The sequence below is a fragment of the Salvelinus sp. IW2-2015 genome, linkage group LG1, assembly GCF_002910315.2.
Source record: "Salvelinus sp. IW2-2015 linkage group LG1, ASM291031v2, whole genome shotgun sequence".
In the NCBI taxonomy this organism is placed as follows: domain Eukaryota; kingdom Metazoa; phylum Chordata; class Actinopteri; order Salmoniformes; family Salmonidae; genus Salvelinus; species Salvelinus sp. IW2-2015.
In genome coordinates, this window is record NC_036838.1 from 47415476 (window position 1) to 47432667 (window position 17192).

At 42.4% G+C, this 17192-nt stretch overlaps 1 protein-coding gene across 2 annotated transcripts in view; it reads right to left on the minus strand.

Annotated features, from left to right (window-relative positions):
• The window catches only part of LOC111968723 (cadherin-4-like), a 113370-nt gene that overhangs the window by 51444 nt on the left and 44734 nt on the right, over window positions 1-17192 (minus strand). For both annotated transcript variants that reach the window (XM_023994551.2, XM_023994559.2), the window contains exon 3: window positions 13276-13431. In XM_023994551.2, the coding sequence (XP_023850319.1) occupies window positions 13276-13431 (156 nt within the window). The remainder of the gene's footprint in view (window positions 1-13275; window positions 13432-17192) is intronic.

The window sequence follows — 17192 nt, forward strand, 5'->3', positions numbered from 1 at the left end:
CTACAACTCCCGTACGGGCTCGGGAGAGACGAAGGTCGAAAGCCATGCGTCCTCCGAAACACAACACAACCCAACCAAGCTGCACTGCTTCTTAACACAGCGCGCCTCCAACCCGGAAGCCAGCCGCACCAATGTGTCGGAGGAAACACCGTGCACCTAGCTGCCTTGGTTAGCGCGCACTGTGCCCGGCCCGCCACAGGAGTCGCTGGTGCGCGATGAGACAAGGATATCCCTACCGGCTGAACCCTCCCTAACCCGGACGACGCTAGGCCAATTGTGCGTCGCCCCACAGACTTCCCGGTGTCTGAGACCCAGAGTCCCAGAGTCTCTGGTGGCACAGCTAGCGCTGCGATGCAGTGCCCTAGACCACTGCGCCACCCGGGAGGCCGAGAATGATTTATTTAATATTTTATTTCTGTCATCAAATACCCAGTGGGTCAGAAGGTTACATACACTCAATTAGTATTTGGTAGCATTGCCTTTAAAATGTTTAACTTGGGTCAAACGTTTCAGGTAGCCTTCCAAAAGCTTCCCACAATAAGTTGGGTGAATTTTGGCACATTCGTCCTGACAGAGCTGAAGTAACTGAGTCAGGTTTGTAGGCCTCCTTGCTCGCACACACTTTTTCAGTTCTGCCCACACATTTTCTATGGGATTGAGGTCAGGGCTTTGTGATGGCCACTCCAATACCTTGACTTTGTTGTCCTGAAGCCTTTTTGTCACAACTTTGGAAGTTTTCTTGGGGTCATTGTCCATTTGGAAGACCCATTTGCGACCAAGCTTTAACTTCCTGACTGATGTCTTGAGATGTTGCTTCAATATATCCACATAATTCTCCTGCCTCATGATGCCATCTATCTTGTGAGGTGCACCAGTCCCTCCTGCAGCAAAGCACCCCCACAACATGATGCTGCCACCCCCGTGCTTCACGGTTGGGATGGTGTTCTTCAGCTTGCAAGCGTCCCCCTTTTTCCTCCAAACATAACGAAACAGTTCTATTTTTGTTTCATCAGACCAGAGGACATTTGTCCCCATGTGCAGTTGCAAACCGTAGTCTGGCTTTTTTATGGCGGTTTTGGAGCAGTGGCTTCTTCCTTGCTGAGCGGCCTTTCAGGTTATGTCGATATAGGACTCGTTTTAMTGTGGATATAGATACTTTTGTACCTGTTTCCTCCAGCATCTTCAAAAGGTCCTTTGCTGTTGTTCTGGGATTGATTTGCACTTTTCACACCAAAGTACATTCATCTCTAGGAGACAGAACGCGTCTCCTTCCTGAGCGGTATGATGGCTGCGTGGTCCCATGGTGTTTATACTTGCGTACTATTGTTTGTACAGATGAACGTGGTACCTTCAGGCGTTTGGAAATTGCTCCCAAGGATGAACCAGACATGTGGAGGTCTACATTTTTTTCTGAGGTCTTGGCTGATTTCTTTTGATTTTCCCATGATGTCAAGCAAAGAAGCACTGAGTTTGAAGGTAGGCCTTGAAATACATCCACAGGTACACCTCCAATTGACTCAAATTATGTCAATTAGCCTATCAGAAGCTTCTAAAGCATTACATTTACATTTAAGTCATTTAGCAGACGCTCTTATCCAGAGCGACTTACAAATTGGAAAGCTCATACATATTCATCCTGGTCCCCCCGTGGGGAATGAACCCACAACCCTGGCATTGCAAGCGCCATGCTCTACCACCTGAGCCACACGGGACTAAAGCCATGACATAATTTTCTGGAATTTTCCAAGCTGTTTAAAGGCACAGTCAATTAAGTGAATGTAAACTTCTGACCCACTGGAATTGTGATACAGTGAATTATAAGTAACAATAAATTGTTGGAAAAATTACTTGTGTCATGCTCAAAGTAGATGTCCTAACCGACTTGCCAAAACTATAGTTTGCTAACAAGACATTTTTGGAGTGGTTGAAAAATTTGTTTTAATGACTCCAACCTAAGTGTATGTATACTTCCGACTTCAACTGTATGTGGCATGGTCTACAGTCAATCACGGATTACAAAATGAAAACCATTCCCGTTGCTGACATCGACGTCTTGCTCCCGACAAACTAAACAACTTCTTTGCTCACAGTGCCACTGACACGGCCCGCTACCAAAACCTGCGAGCTCTCCTTCACCGCAGCCAATGTGAGTAAAACATTTAAACGTCTTAACCCTCGCAAGGCTGCCGGCACAGACGGCATCCCTAGCCGCGTTCTCAGAGCATGCGCAGACCAGCAGGCTGGTGTGTTTACGGACATATTCAATCAGTCCCTATCCCAGTCTGCTCTTCCCACATGCTTCAAGAGGGCCACCATTGTTGCTGTTCCCAAGATAGCTAAGGTAACTGAGCTAAATGACTATCGCCCCGTAGCACTCACTTCCGTCATCATGAAGTGATTTGAGAGACTAGTCAAGGATCATATCACCTCCACCCTACCTGACACCCTAGACCCACTCCAATTTGCTTACCGCCCCAATAGGTCCACAGACAACGCAATCGCAATCACACTGCACACTGCCCTAACCAATCTGGACAAGATGAATACCTATGTAAGAATGCTGTTCATCGATTACAGCTCAGGATTTAACACCATAGTACCCTCCAAACTCGTCAAAAACACTCACAAACTTTTACAGATGCACAATTGAGAGCATCCTGTCGGGCTGTATCCCCGCCTGGTACGGGGATACAACTGCAACGCCCACAACCATACAATTCTCCAGAGGGTAGCGAGGTCTTCACAACGCCTCACCGAGGGCAAACTACCTGCCCTCCAGGACACCTAGACCACCCAATGTCACAGGAAGGCCCAAAAAATTATCAAGGACAACAACCACCCGAGCCACTGCCTGTTCACCGCGTTATCATCCAGAAAGTGAGGTCAGTACATGTGCATCAAAGCTGGGACCGAGAGACTGAAAAATTGTTTCTATCTCAAGGCCAGCAGACTGCTTAACAGCCATCACTAACATTGAGTGGCTGCTGCCAACATACTGACTCAAATCTCTAGCCACTTTAACTTCTTAAGTGTAGGGGGCAGTATTTTCGTTTTTGGCTAAAAAACGTACCCATTTGAAACTGCCTATTTCTCAGCCCCCGAAACTAGAATATGCATATAATTGTCAGATTAGGATAGAAAACACTCTAAAGTTTCCAAAACGGTCAAAATTTTGTCTGTGAGTTTAACAGTACTGATATTGCAAGCGAAAACCTGAGGAAAATCCAATCAGGAAGTGCCACTTTCTTTGAAACCTCTCTGTTCTTATGCATCCCTATTACCCATTTAAAGGGATATCAACCAGATTGCTTTTTCTATGGCTTCCCTAAGGTGTCAACAGCCTTTAGACATAGTTTCAGGCTTTATTTTGAAAAATGAGCGAGAACCATCACATTGCGTAAGTGGATAGGTGGGGGCTCTCAGAGTGAGTTGTGCGCAACAGAGAAAGGCAGCCATTGTTACTCCCGGTCCGAGTGAAAAACTAACACTCCCGGTTGATATATTATCGAATAGATATTTGAAAAACAACCTGAGGATTGATTATAAAAAACGTTTGACATGTTTCTGTGGACATTATGGATATTATCTGGAATTTTTGTCTGCGTTGTCGTGAACGCTTTTTCCTGTGGATTTCTCAGCATAACGCGCGAAACGAACTGAGGTATTTGGATATAAAAATATCTTTATGGAACAAAAGGAACATTTGTTGTCTAACTGGGAGTCTCGTGAGTGAAAACATCCGAAGATCATCAAAGGTAAACGATTAATTTGATTGGTTTTCTGATTTTCGTGACCAAGTTACCTGATGCTAAGTGTACTTAATGTTTTGTCGAGCGATCGATAAACTTACACAAACGCTTGTATTGCTTTCGCTGTAAAGCATAATTTCAAAATCTGAGACGACAGGTGGATTAACAAAAGGCTAAGCTGTGTTTTGCAATATTGCACTTGTGATTTCATGAATATGAATATTTTCTAGTAATATTATTTGACTGTGGCGCTATGCTATTCAGCGTTGCTGATGACAATTATCCTTGATCCGGGATGGGTAACAAGTAGGTTAATAACTAAAAATTGGATGTAATAAATGTATCACTAGTCACTTTAAACAATGCCCTTTATATAATGTTTACATACCCTACATTACTCATCTAATATGTATATACTGTACTCTATACCATCTACTGCATCTTGCCTATGCCGCATCCATACATTTATATGTACATATTCTTATTCATTCCTTTACACTTGTGTGTATAAGGTAGTTGTTGTGAAATTGTTAGATAACTTGTTTGATATTACTGCACGGTCAGAACTAGCACAAGCATTTCGCTACACTCGCATTAACATCTGCTAACATCTGTGTATGTGACCAATAAAATTTGATTTGACACAGGGAGAGCCCCAGATAACACCTAGACTATTCTATTCAACACAACTCATGAGTTGTCTGGCTTTTGTTCTCCCAGGGAAAACAACAATCCTGGTAGGTTTGTGCCACACCACTGATTGGACACAGTGTCTTGTTACTGAGATAAGCAATTCCACAAAAGTTTGTTGTGTTTCACACACACACACACACACACACACACACACACACACACACACACACACACACACACACACACACACACACACACACACACACACACACACACACACACACACACACACACACACACACACACACACACACACACACACACACACACACACACACACACACACACACACACACACACACACAGAGAGAGAGAGAAGGCGGAGAGAGAGCGAGGAGGGGGAGAGAAAGAGAGATGGAAGGAGCATGTCTCGTGTAATTCCAGTAGAGACAGATACAGAGAGAAACAGTGAGAGACCATAACATGCTGACCACACCGCTCGCGCACATGGGCAAAATATATTTACACATACATGGTATTCAATCAACTAGCGTCTGCGTAGCCAGGCGCAAAAATATAACTTGTTTCTATTTTTGATGCTTGACGTGCTGCAAGTCCCACCTCTCTCGTCTCCTCATTGGTTTTTAGGAGCATATACCAACATGGGTGACTGAAAGATTAAATGAGGTTCACACTCAAGTCCAGTTGTTGGTGGTAATGCACCTTAAAGTTGGTTGCCAACAGTCATATAAAGTCAGAAGAAGGAGACTGAAGGAGGAGAAATTACTAGAAACTAACTAAATTTACCCTTTTATATGTGAATTAATTGTTGGAGTAGAGGACCTTGTACATTTTAGGTAAAATAACAACCCAATGTTTATATCCCAGGACAAATTAGCTATCAACATCAAGCTAGCTAAATGGCCGTGATTGTTTCATGCATTTCAACCTGTCCCCAAATTAATAAAGTTGGTTCAGACTTCGTTTTGATATTTCAACATGCGTGTCCTGATCTCATCTGGTGTGGATGGACAAAATCAACATGCGCGTGATGCCGCACGAGGACACACGCACGTGCCCGGTCTAGTCAACGTGTGAGAGGAAGGAGTGACAACCCCGTGTCTGAATACCCATGTTGACTAATGATGTCTCACAGCTCTAGACACCATTATATTTGAAAGGCAAAGAACACCATCATTGTCTCTCCCAATAGCTCTTTAAAAAATAAAGCCATGAAAACCCAGATCGAGATGGAGAGACTTGTGTTGGAGGTTGTCTTTCTCATACACCTTCACAGTCATGTGGGCAGTGGACCCTTTTATTACAGCAAGTACAACATTGACAAACATAATATCTTTACTATTCACAGAAAGAGGCAATGTTCTTTAGAATGCGCCAGAGGGCTGAATGCCAAAGAGGAGCCTCAAGCTACAGCATCGACACCTGCCTTCTTGGAAAAATGAATCATCTTGCTTTGTGTCTGTTCCACATGGTGTGGAAACACACACACTGACAGATTTCACATTGACTGACTTCTGCTCTCACACACACGTAAGCACATAAATACACACACACACACACACACACACACACACACACACACACACACACACACACACACACACACACACACACACACACACACACACACACCGTATAAACACGTCCAAATGCTGTTGCTTCAGCCACTTAATATTCCCCCAGACGATGAGTTTCACTAGGCCAGAGCACAACAAACAAACAAAGAGAGAAACACCAACAAAAAAACAAGCCCAATCTGTTTCCTCAGCTGTGGATTCTGCATGGTGTGTGGTGTAAGGGGGATGGGGGATGACGGAGCCAATGGACATTTGATCTGAGAGCCTGGAAGAGTGTGTGAGGAGTGTGTAAGCAGTGTGTGTGGACTGCTAATGTGTGATTTTGGGCCATCATTAGCATGCTGGAGGGCGGGCCTGAGAAACGCATCGCCAACCACCAGCGCCGCCACAGCAACCACTGATGGGGTCTGTCCAATTCCCCCCAGGCACACCCGTCAACATCTTCATCAAAACACACAAATGCACACACACGCGCGCACACACACTTCTCTTGGCTGGCTCCCAGCTGCTCTCTCCCTACAGCTGTATGTGGCGAAAAACAAAACTACACCCACACGCTAACCTCAGAGTTCCTCTTCCTCTGATGGAAGTCTGTCAAAAACACCAGTCATGTCTTTCGTATCAAAGAACAGACCAGAACATATGTGACCCATTCCAGGAAGCTAGGCGTATGTCTTAACACGAGATGCATTTAAACTGATACAAACATTTGATAAAAATAAATAAATTGGGGGGCAGAAATGCCTTCGGAACATTCAAGCGCCTTAATAACAAACGTGCATGCCATCTATAAATACGAATAAAATGGTTAAATTATGAACCTAGTTGGTTTAGCCACAGAAAAAGACAGGAACCATCCCGTTAGCCATGATTGACTGAGATAATGGATGGGCTGGACATGCCGAGAGATAAGTTCAGATTGATCTGCCATGTAGCATGCTTCTGTCTATAACATGAGCTGCTCAGTATGTGTAGATAATCCTTGCTACCACGGCTTTTTTTTTTATATCATGAAGAACTGCAAAATTGTTGCTACTGCTCTCAATATTGCTGCCCTGAATTTAACATGCATATCGACAAAGATCCGTGGGGAATAGTTGTCATGGACTACTTTCGGGTGGACGATCATGCCATGTTGACTCTCTCTGACTCTGAAAATGAATCAGACAATGAGGAAATCCTTGATGTAGGTAAAAACATTTACATTGAACCAGACATTGTAGAGTCTTCTGATGACAGGGATGGAGAAGAAAGGGCGATCAACAGTACTGTTGTCACAGAAGAAGTTGACCAAGTTTGAAATAAGTAGAATGCCCGGTGGAAGAAGAGTATGATTGCACATGAGGAGGGAGTTGAAAAGAGAACACAGAAGGCTGTTGTATAAAATACCTGTCTCCGGATTATACCTTCAAACTAAGGGCAACCATGGCATCCATGACAGAGGGGGAGAAGCGTTCATCCATGTATACGGGCAAAAGTCTAGCTACATTTTCAGACATTATACGTTTCAATTTTTGGGGGGAAAGTCATTTTCACCGCAAGTTAACGTGTAATGTTAGCTAGCTAGCAGACATTAGCTGGCTGGCTCGCTAGCTCGCTAGCTAATGTTACGTGTATGATCTTTGTAGTAATATTGTTATTATCTCAGAAAGCCATTTACATTACTAGCTATAGCCTATAGCTAGCTAGCTAACATTGAACCTAGTTGGTTAGCTTTAGCTACCTGCAGATTCATGCATGGTACATGGTAGTACTGTATGGCTTGGGATTATGGTTCATTGTTTAGACAAAAGACTAAACAAAAGACTCCACTATGCAAGTAACCATTTCACTGTACCATTTACACCTTCTACATCCTGTGCATGTGACAAATCAACTTTGATTTGATTTAATATATTGCGTGTTTACTAGAGATGGTAATGTGAAGAACAACATGACCTACACCAAAGCCAGATTAGGATATAGGCCAAGGACTAGATAACATATATTTTACTACTACTTTCACCACTTTTAGTATTGAAAGCTTTGTTTTTTTACTACACTACCTAACTCACTCTGTTTAGCACAAGGCCTCACATGTGAATTCTTGAAGAGATTGGGTGGGGCTAAGGCTTAAGAATGTGTGAGTGATGCTGAATGGGTGTAGACAAAGAAGAGCTCTCCAGTAGGTGTACCAAAAACATTCATGGGACATTTTCTCAAAAGTGGGGTTACAAATGTATCAACTTTCAAAGCAGAATTACTTTCCCATTGTTTCTCAACTGCAGTCTCTACTTTAACAAAATATCACCAAATCAAAGTGGTGGGTCACATATAAAGTTATCTACGCCAACCATGAGCGTAAAAGCAAAGAGCAGAGAAGGTTCTTCACAGGTAATTCATAAAGTGAAAGTCTAGTGCTATCTCTGTCTTACCGGTTGGGTGACTAACACCAGGCTCCACTCAGGCTCTAACACCAGGCTCTTCTTAGGCTCAAACACAAGGCTCCTCTCAGGCTCAAACACAACGCTCCTCTCAGGCTCAAACACAACGCTCCTCTCAGGCTCTAATACCAAGCTCCCCTCAGGCTGTAATACCAAGCTCCCCTCAGGCTATAATACCAGGCTCCTCTCAGGCTCTAATAACGAGCTCCTGTCAGGCTCTAACACCAAGCTCCAACATCAGGCTCCACTCAGGCTCAGGCTTGTTTACAGTTGCCAGTCCAGTTCACTAGACCTTAACGAGCGCCCTATGACCTGATTGACTTATTGATCCCTCCCATGCCAAGAGGTGTAGGAGCAGGTGTACTAACATCCACCAGCTCGCAAAGAGACCTGACACCACTGGGCTAGCCTGGCCAGGTTACACCTCCACTCCCACCTCCACCAGATGGCAGGCTCTGGAAAAGAGACTGATACTGTAGGAGGACTGACAAGCAGGACCTCATCTGGAAATAAATGGACCAGCAGGAACTGCCAGATGGATGAGTCAGGCCAAAGAGAGAGGACTGCCAAGAGCAGGGAGGTCCTTGGACTTGGAGTTCGCTGCAAATCTCTTGTATGGAGAATTGTGTGTTTTAAGTGTATGTAATACAAATCAATAAGACACTCAGGCCTGTAGAATAATAGTGAAGACATCACAGCTATGACATAACACAGATGGAATCATGCAGTAACCAAAAACGTGTTAAGCAAATCAAAATATATTTTAGATTTTAGATTCTTCAAAGTAGCCACTCTTTGCCTTGATGACAGCTTTGCACAATCTTGGCATTCTCTCAACCAGCTTCATGAGGTACAGTAGTCACCTGGAATGCTTTTCCAACAGTCTTGAAAGAGTTCATACATATGTTGATCACTTCCTTCACTCATCCCAACTCATCCCAAACCATCTCAATTGGGTTGAGGTCAGGTGATTGTGGAGGCCAGGTCATCTGATGCAGCACTCCATCACTCTCCTTCTTGGTCAAATAACCCTTACATAGCCTGGAGGTGTGTTTTGGTCATTGTCCAGTTGAAAAACAAATGATAATAACACTGAGCGCAAACCAGATTGGATGGCGTATCGCTGCAAAATGCTGTGGTAGCCATGCTGGTTAAGTGTGCTTTAAATTCTAAATAAATCATAGACAGTGTCACCAGCAAAGCACGCCCACACCATCACACCTCCTCCTCCATGCTTCACGGTGGGAACCACGCATGAGGAGATCATCCGTTCACCTACTCTGCGTCTCACAAAGACACAGCGTTTGGAACCAAACATCTCAAATTTGGACTCATCAGACCAAATGACAGATTTCCACTGGTCTAATGTCCATTGTTCATGTTTCTTGTCCCAAGCAAGTCTCTTCTTATTATTGGTGTTCTTTAGTCGTGGTTTCTTTGCAGCGAGAAACCATTGATTCATACTATCTCCTCTGAACAGTTGATGTTGAGATGTGTCTGTTACATGAACTCTGTGAATAATTTATTTGGGCTGCGATGGTAGGCCGTCATTGTAAATAAGAATTTGTTCTTAACTGATTTGCCTAGTTAAATAAAGGTAAAATGTAATTTAATTTAAAAAAGGTGCAGTTAATTGCCGATTTCTGTGACTGGTAACTCTAATGAACTTATCCTCTGCAGTCTTCCTTTCCTGTGGTGGTCCTCATGAGAGCCAGTTTCATCATAGCGCTTGGTGGTTTTTGCGACTGCACTTGAAGAAACTTTAAAAGTTGATTGACCTTGATGTCTTAAAGTAATGATGGACTGTTGTTTCTCTTTGCTTATTTGAGCTGTTCTTGCCATAATATGTACTTGGTATTTTACCAAATAGGGCTATCTTCTGTACCTACCTTGTCACAACACAACTGATTGGCTCAAATGCATTCAGAAGGAAAGAAATTCCACAAATTAACTTTTAACAAGGCACACCTTTTAATTGAAATGCATTCCAGGTGACTTCTACTCATGAAGCTGGTTGAGAGAATGCCAAGAGTGTGCAAAGCTGTCATCAAGGTGGGTGGTACTTTGAAGAATTTCAAATATAAAATATATTTTCATTTGTTTAACACTTTTTTTGGTTACTACATGATTCTGTATGTGTTATTTCATAGTTTTGATGTCTTCACTATTATGCTGCAATGAAGAAAATAGTAAAAATTCAGTAAAGCCCTGGAATGAGTAGGTGTGTCGAAAACTTTTGACTGGTACTGTATATATATATATATATATATATACAGTGGGGAGAACAAGTATTTGATACACTGACGATTTTGCAGGTTTTCCTACTTACAAAGCATGTAGAGGTCTGTCATTTTTATCATAGGTACACTTCAACTGTGAGAGAAGGAATCTAAAACAAAAATCCAGAAAATCACATTGTATGATTTTTAAGTAATTAATTTGCATTTTATTGCATGACATAAGTATTTGGGATACTCAGAAAGCAGAACTGATATTTGGTACAAAACCTTGTTTGCAATTAAAGAGATAATACGTTTCCTGTAGTTCTTGACCAGGTTTGCACACACTGCAGCAGGGATTTTGGCCCACTCCTCCATACAGACCTTCTCCAGATCCTTCAGGTTTCGGGGCTGTCGCTGGGCAATACGGACTTTCGGCTCCCTCCAAAGATTTTCTATTGGGTTCAGGTCTGGAGACTGGCTAGGCCACTCCAGGACCTTGAGATGCTTCTTACGAGCCACTCCTTAGTTGCCCTGGCTGTGTGTTTCGGGTCGTTGTCATGCTGGAAGACCCCAGCCGACCCATCTTCAATGCTCTTACTGAGGGAGGAGGTTGTTGGTCAAGATCTCGCGATACATGGCCCCATCCATCCTCCCCTCAATACGGTGCAGTCGTCCTGTCCCCTTGCAGAAAAGCATCCCCAAGAATGATGTTTCCACCTCCATGCTTCACGGTTTGGGATGGTGTTCTTGGGGTTGTACTCATCCTTCTATTCCTCCAAACACGGCGAGTGGAGTTTAGAGCAAAAAGCTCTATTTTTGTCTCATCAGACCACATGACCTTCTCCCATTCCTCCTCTGGATCATCCAGATGGTCATTGGCAAACTTCGAGCGGGCCTGGACATGCGCTGGGTTGAGCAGGGGACCTTGCGTGCGCTGCAGGATTTTATCCATGACGGCGTAGTGTGTTACTAATGGTTTTCTTTGAGACTGTGGTCCAGCTCTCTCAGGTCATTGACCAGGTCCTGCCGTGTAGTTCTGGGCTGATCCCTCACATTCCTCATGATCAATTGATGCCCCACGAGGTGAGATCTTGCATGGAGCCCCAGACGAGGGTGATTGACCGTCATCTTGAACTTCTTCCATTTTCTAATAATTGTGCCAACAGTTGTTGCCTTCTCACCAAGCTGCTTGCCTATTGTCCTGTAGCCCATCCCAGCCTTGTACAGGTCTACAATTTATCCTGATGTCTTACACAGCTCTCTGGTCTGGGCCATTGTGGAGAGGTTGGAGTCTGTTTGATTGAGTGTGTGGCCAGGTGTCTTTTTAAGGTACACGAGTTCAAACAGGTGCAGTTAATACAGGTAATGAGTGGAGAACAGGAGGGCTTCTTAAAGAAAAACGAAACAGGTCTGTGAGAGCCGGAATTCTTTACTGGTTGGTAGGTGATCAAAACTCTTATGTCATGCAATAAAATGCAAATTAATTACTTAAAAATCATACACATGTGATTTCTGGATTTTTGCTTTAGATCCGTCTCTCACAGTTGAAGTGTACCTATGATAAAAATGACAGACCTCTACATGCTTTGTAAGTAGGAAAACCTGCAAAATCGGCAGTGTATCAAATACTTGTTCTCCCCACTGTATATATGAGGAGGGTCGTGTTTCATACACACGCACAGGCAAAGATTTTTAGCTGGCAGGCAGACATTGGAATACGTTTCTAAGTGACAAAGTGGGGGCTTTGCATTGGCACGTTTATTCTGAGACTTGAATAGAATGCCAGGAACGTAAAATAACATTATTTCCAAACTTAAAATAATGGTTCTAGTATGCTGTAGATCCCTTTTGTTCGCGGTTCTGATTCTGTTCCTCTAAAAATGTAGTTATTTTCCAGTTTTCGTTTCTGTTTCCTGAACCGGTTTCAACCCCTGGTTTGTTATGTCTGTCTGGCCTATGCTATGTCTCCCATTCTTTCGTGGTACATTTTTGTATGTAAAGCAAATATCTGTGATATTTGAAAGAAATATTTAATCTATTCTAAGGAAATATCTAATGTTGTGAGCATGTCTGAAGTGTGTACAGTAAGAGGCAGATGTGTGCTAAATATAAAGCTGTCAGAGGAGAGGAGGCAGCATGTAGCTGAAGAGTTCATGGGGAACATGTTCCAGTCTGATGGGGGTAAACAGCCAGCTGTAGACAAAGAAAGGGTTGCCCCTGCTGTCATGTGATTCCTAAACACAACACCAACGCAACACCCAGAACATCGACTGTTCATTAGCCGTTAAAGACAAACACACTCCTCTCCAAAACGTCTCTCTCTCTGCTGAAAAACCTTCTTCAAGCCTAATTGACAGCTTGAATGGCTGCAGAAATCTGTGCTTTGTCAAGGCAATCTTTCTTTCTTTCATTTCACACTTTTATCATAACTCAGAAAGGACAGTCTGGCATAAACATGACAGTGTTGCTAAAGCATACAAAAGGCTGTACTCAGAATCTGAGGCTTCACTCAGTCTCACTGTGTCAGTGTGACAGAATTACGACAGCCATCCTGCACAGACAGATGGACGGACAGACAGACACCCAGACAAACAGATAGACAGACACACAACAGATGTGTGGAGCGACCGTAACACGCACTGTAACTCACATGGTAGGAGGCCCTCTCCTCTCTGTCCAGGGGTCTGGTGACAAACATCTTGCCGTGCACAGGGTCGATGTTGTACACATCAATGGGAGGCTGGTCCGCCCCTGCTCCAGTGATGCTGTAGCGGATCCCTTTCTCCAGGTCCTGGTCCGAGCGGATCTGGCAGAGGGAGATATAAACACGATGACATGTTGTATGAGACTCAAAGCATGGCTCAGAAGTGGTAGAGGGCAATAGTGATGCGCGGGTTGACTCATAACCAACAGTACCAGCAGTTATATCGGCAGGGAGGGTCATGAAATATTGTGTGGATGAAGGGCAGGTGGATGGCAGGCGGGCTGAATAAAGAGAAAACAATGCATAAAAAATCTATAAATGTATAATTCTTGTGCAATTCATATCTATAGGCTACATTGAAGTTTTTCTTTCATTATTTTTTTCTGGCATTAGGCAATGGGTACAAAAAAGCTTTAGGGCAAGTGCCAAACTAATTTCACAGAGGTCCGAGTGTCTGCGGGTTTTCGCTCTATCCTTGTACTTGATGAATTATGGCCACTAATTAGTAAGGAACTTCCCTCACCTGGTTGTCTAGGTTTTAATTGAAAGGGAAAACCAAAAACATACAGACACTCGGCCCTCCGTGGAATGGGTTTGACACCCCTGCTTTAGTGCATGACTGTAGCCTAGACACGCCAAATGCACGCCAATCACCAAATGCTTGAGGGAACTTCGGTGGAAAAAGTTAACTTCGATCCACTGAGTTAAAAAGGACAATGTCAGAGTCAGGGGAGTCATGCACCCCAAAGATCTGAGGAGGCACAAAGTACAATACCAGTCAAAGTTTGGACACACCTACTCAGTTTTTTTGTTGTCATTTTTACTATTTTCTACATTGTAGAATAATAGTGAAGACATCAAAACTATGAGATAACACATATGGAATCATCTATTAACCAAAACAGTGTTCAAATCATAATATAAATAATACAAATAATAATAATATAAAACAAATCAAAATATATTTTATATTTGAGATTCTTCAAAGTAGCCACTCTTTCCCTTGATGACAGCTTTGCACACTCTTGGCATTCTCTCAACCAGCTTCAGTCACCTAGAATGCATTTCAATTAAAAGTTAATTTGTGGAATTTATTTCATTCTTAATATGTTTGAGCCTATCAGTTGTGTTGTGACAAGTTAGGGATGGTATACAGAAGATAGCCCTATTTTGTAAAAGACCAAAAAGTAAATATTATGCAAGAACAGCTCAAATAAGCAAAGAGTAACGACAGTCCATCATTACTTTAAGACATGAAGGTGAGTCAAAGCGTAAAATTTCAAGAACTTTGAAAGCTTCTGTCATGACGTTGGCCTGTTGAGGGGAGGTTTATGACCCCCATAAATACCTTTACCCTTTTCTCTCTCTCTACTTCATAAAGTTGATTCTTGTAAAGCCTTTGTAACATAGAGAGTCTGGTAACATCGAAAAGTGGGAAACGGAACCATATTTCGGTAATCCAACCAGTTGAAAATATGCGTTGGTACTTAATGAATATGATCTCAGATCAGTTGTTGTCTGAGACATTACTACTAATGACAGGATGACATAAACTGTATCTTGGAAAGTCGACACATTCTAGTTATCAGATTCACATGGAATTGTTGTGCAATTTAAATGTTTAAATATGACACTATTTGTGAAAAGACTAAATGTAATTTTAGCTTCTTAAATGAGAGAACGGTTTGTCATAGAGAAACTCTGCTCACTCAGAGCCCAAGTGAACAGACTTTGGTTGTAAACTATGAAACACGCCCTTCTTTCACCACTATATAAACCCGTTGACGAAAATTACATTTTCTCTTCCAAGGACGTGAGGACGAATATCCTAGGTTGCAGCCAAAAAAAAAGCTTTGCAGAGTTCAAGTAACAGACACATCTCAACATCAACTGTTCAGTGGAGACTGCGTGAATCAGGCCTTCATGGTCGAATTGCTACAAAGAAACCACTACTAAAGGACACCAATAAGAAGAAGAGACTTGTTGGGCCAAGAAACTAGAGCAATGGACATTAGACCAGTGGAAATCTGTCCTTTGGTCCAAAGAGTCCAAATTAGAGATTTTTGGTTCCAACCGCCGTGTCTTTGTGAGACGCAGAGTAGCTGAACAGATGATCTACGCATGTGTGGTTGTTTAACACTTTTTTGGTTACTACATGATTCCATATGTGTTATTTCATAGTTTAGATGTATTCACTATTATTCTACAATGTAGAAAATTGTCAAATTAAAGAAAAACCCTTGAATAAGTAGGTGTGTCCTAACTTTTGACTGGTACTGTATGTGAGGATGGCTGGGAGGTGGTCCATAGAGGGGCCATGCCCCCATCCGGACATTGTGCATTTTTCAAACACCTGAAACAGCTTTTTCCTGCAAGCTAGAGCCATAACTATTATGCATAATTCTATGTAAAAAAAACTATTTTTTTCTGCATATCTAAGCATACCTATTGAGCTGTCTGTATCCTCCTGACTGGTGGTTCTTTTTTTAATTAGGGATAGGCGTCCCGTTAAAGGGATAGTTGTAAATCATGCAGCGCCATGTTTCACGATCTCAGATTTTAGAGAAACAACAAATGTCGGTACATATAAGTGTCTTATAACGGCTGAAAGCTTAAATTCTTGTTAATATAACTGCACTGTCCACTTTACATTAGCTATTACTGCGAAAAAATGCCATGCTATTGTTTGAGGAGAGCACCTAACAACAAAACACTTTTTTCACCGCAATAGTTTGATAAATTCACCTCTGAAGGTGAAATGTGTACTTACATTCTGAAATCTTGCTCTGATTTATCATCCAAAGGGTCCCAGAGACAACACGAAGTGTAGTTTTGTTAGATAAAATCATTTTTCATATCCTAAAAAGGTCCACATAGCATGCACAATTGATTTTGTATTTCCATTCGTTCAATTTGCAAAGAAAGGAATCTGTTCAAATCTAACCCTAAACGTTGTTTCAACCAGTCAAATCATGTTCGTATTTATTCCTCAGAGATCATAGAATGTAATCAGACTTCACTATATCATTAGGGGTGTAGTATATCCTATAGGACACCAAATTTGGTCAAGAGCGACGCGTTCATGGCACGCCGATGATGCRGGCGCTCTTCACTTGATCGTCTGTAACTTTGTCAAATAAGCACCAATCGGGGTCAAACAAAGCTAGCTAGATAGCCAATGAGCTGGGCTTTACGGGAGTATTGGGACACCTGCTAACCTTGTGCGACAGCAAGCCTTTTCCTTTTGGACAAAAATTATAAGAATATTGAGAGCTATGAAGTTATGAAAACTGGGTGTTTGCAAATGTTGAACTTATAATATTGCTACTAATACTGGAAAAGCTAAATCAAAGTCCAAGTATACAGATTTGATGATAATCTTGCAGAAAAATGTAATGTGAATGTAAATGTCTCCTTCACGATTTGCCCAAATGTACCTGGGTGACTTCACACTAAATGTCATGTAGTTTGCTCATACTTCAAGTTATACGTCTGAAACTTTGCACATACACTGCTGCCATCTTGTGGACACCATCGGAATTACAACCAGCGTGATGGCTTGGGACCTTTCTGTTGCATTTCAAAGATGGTGGTAGAAAACAAACGGTTGTTTTTTTCTTTGTATTTTCTTCTACCAGATCTATTGTGTTATATTCTCTGACATTCAATTCACATTTCCACAAACTTCAAAGTCTTTCCTATCAAATGGTACCAAGAATGTGCATGTCCTTGCTTCAGGGCCTGAGCTACAGGCAGTTAGATTTGACAGGCATGTCATTTTAGGCGAAAATTTAAAGAAAAGGGGCTATCCCTAAGAAGAACCTACATATGCTTCTCTGCATCTCTACTAAAATCTGGGTAAA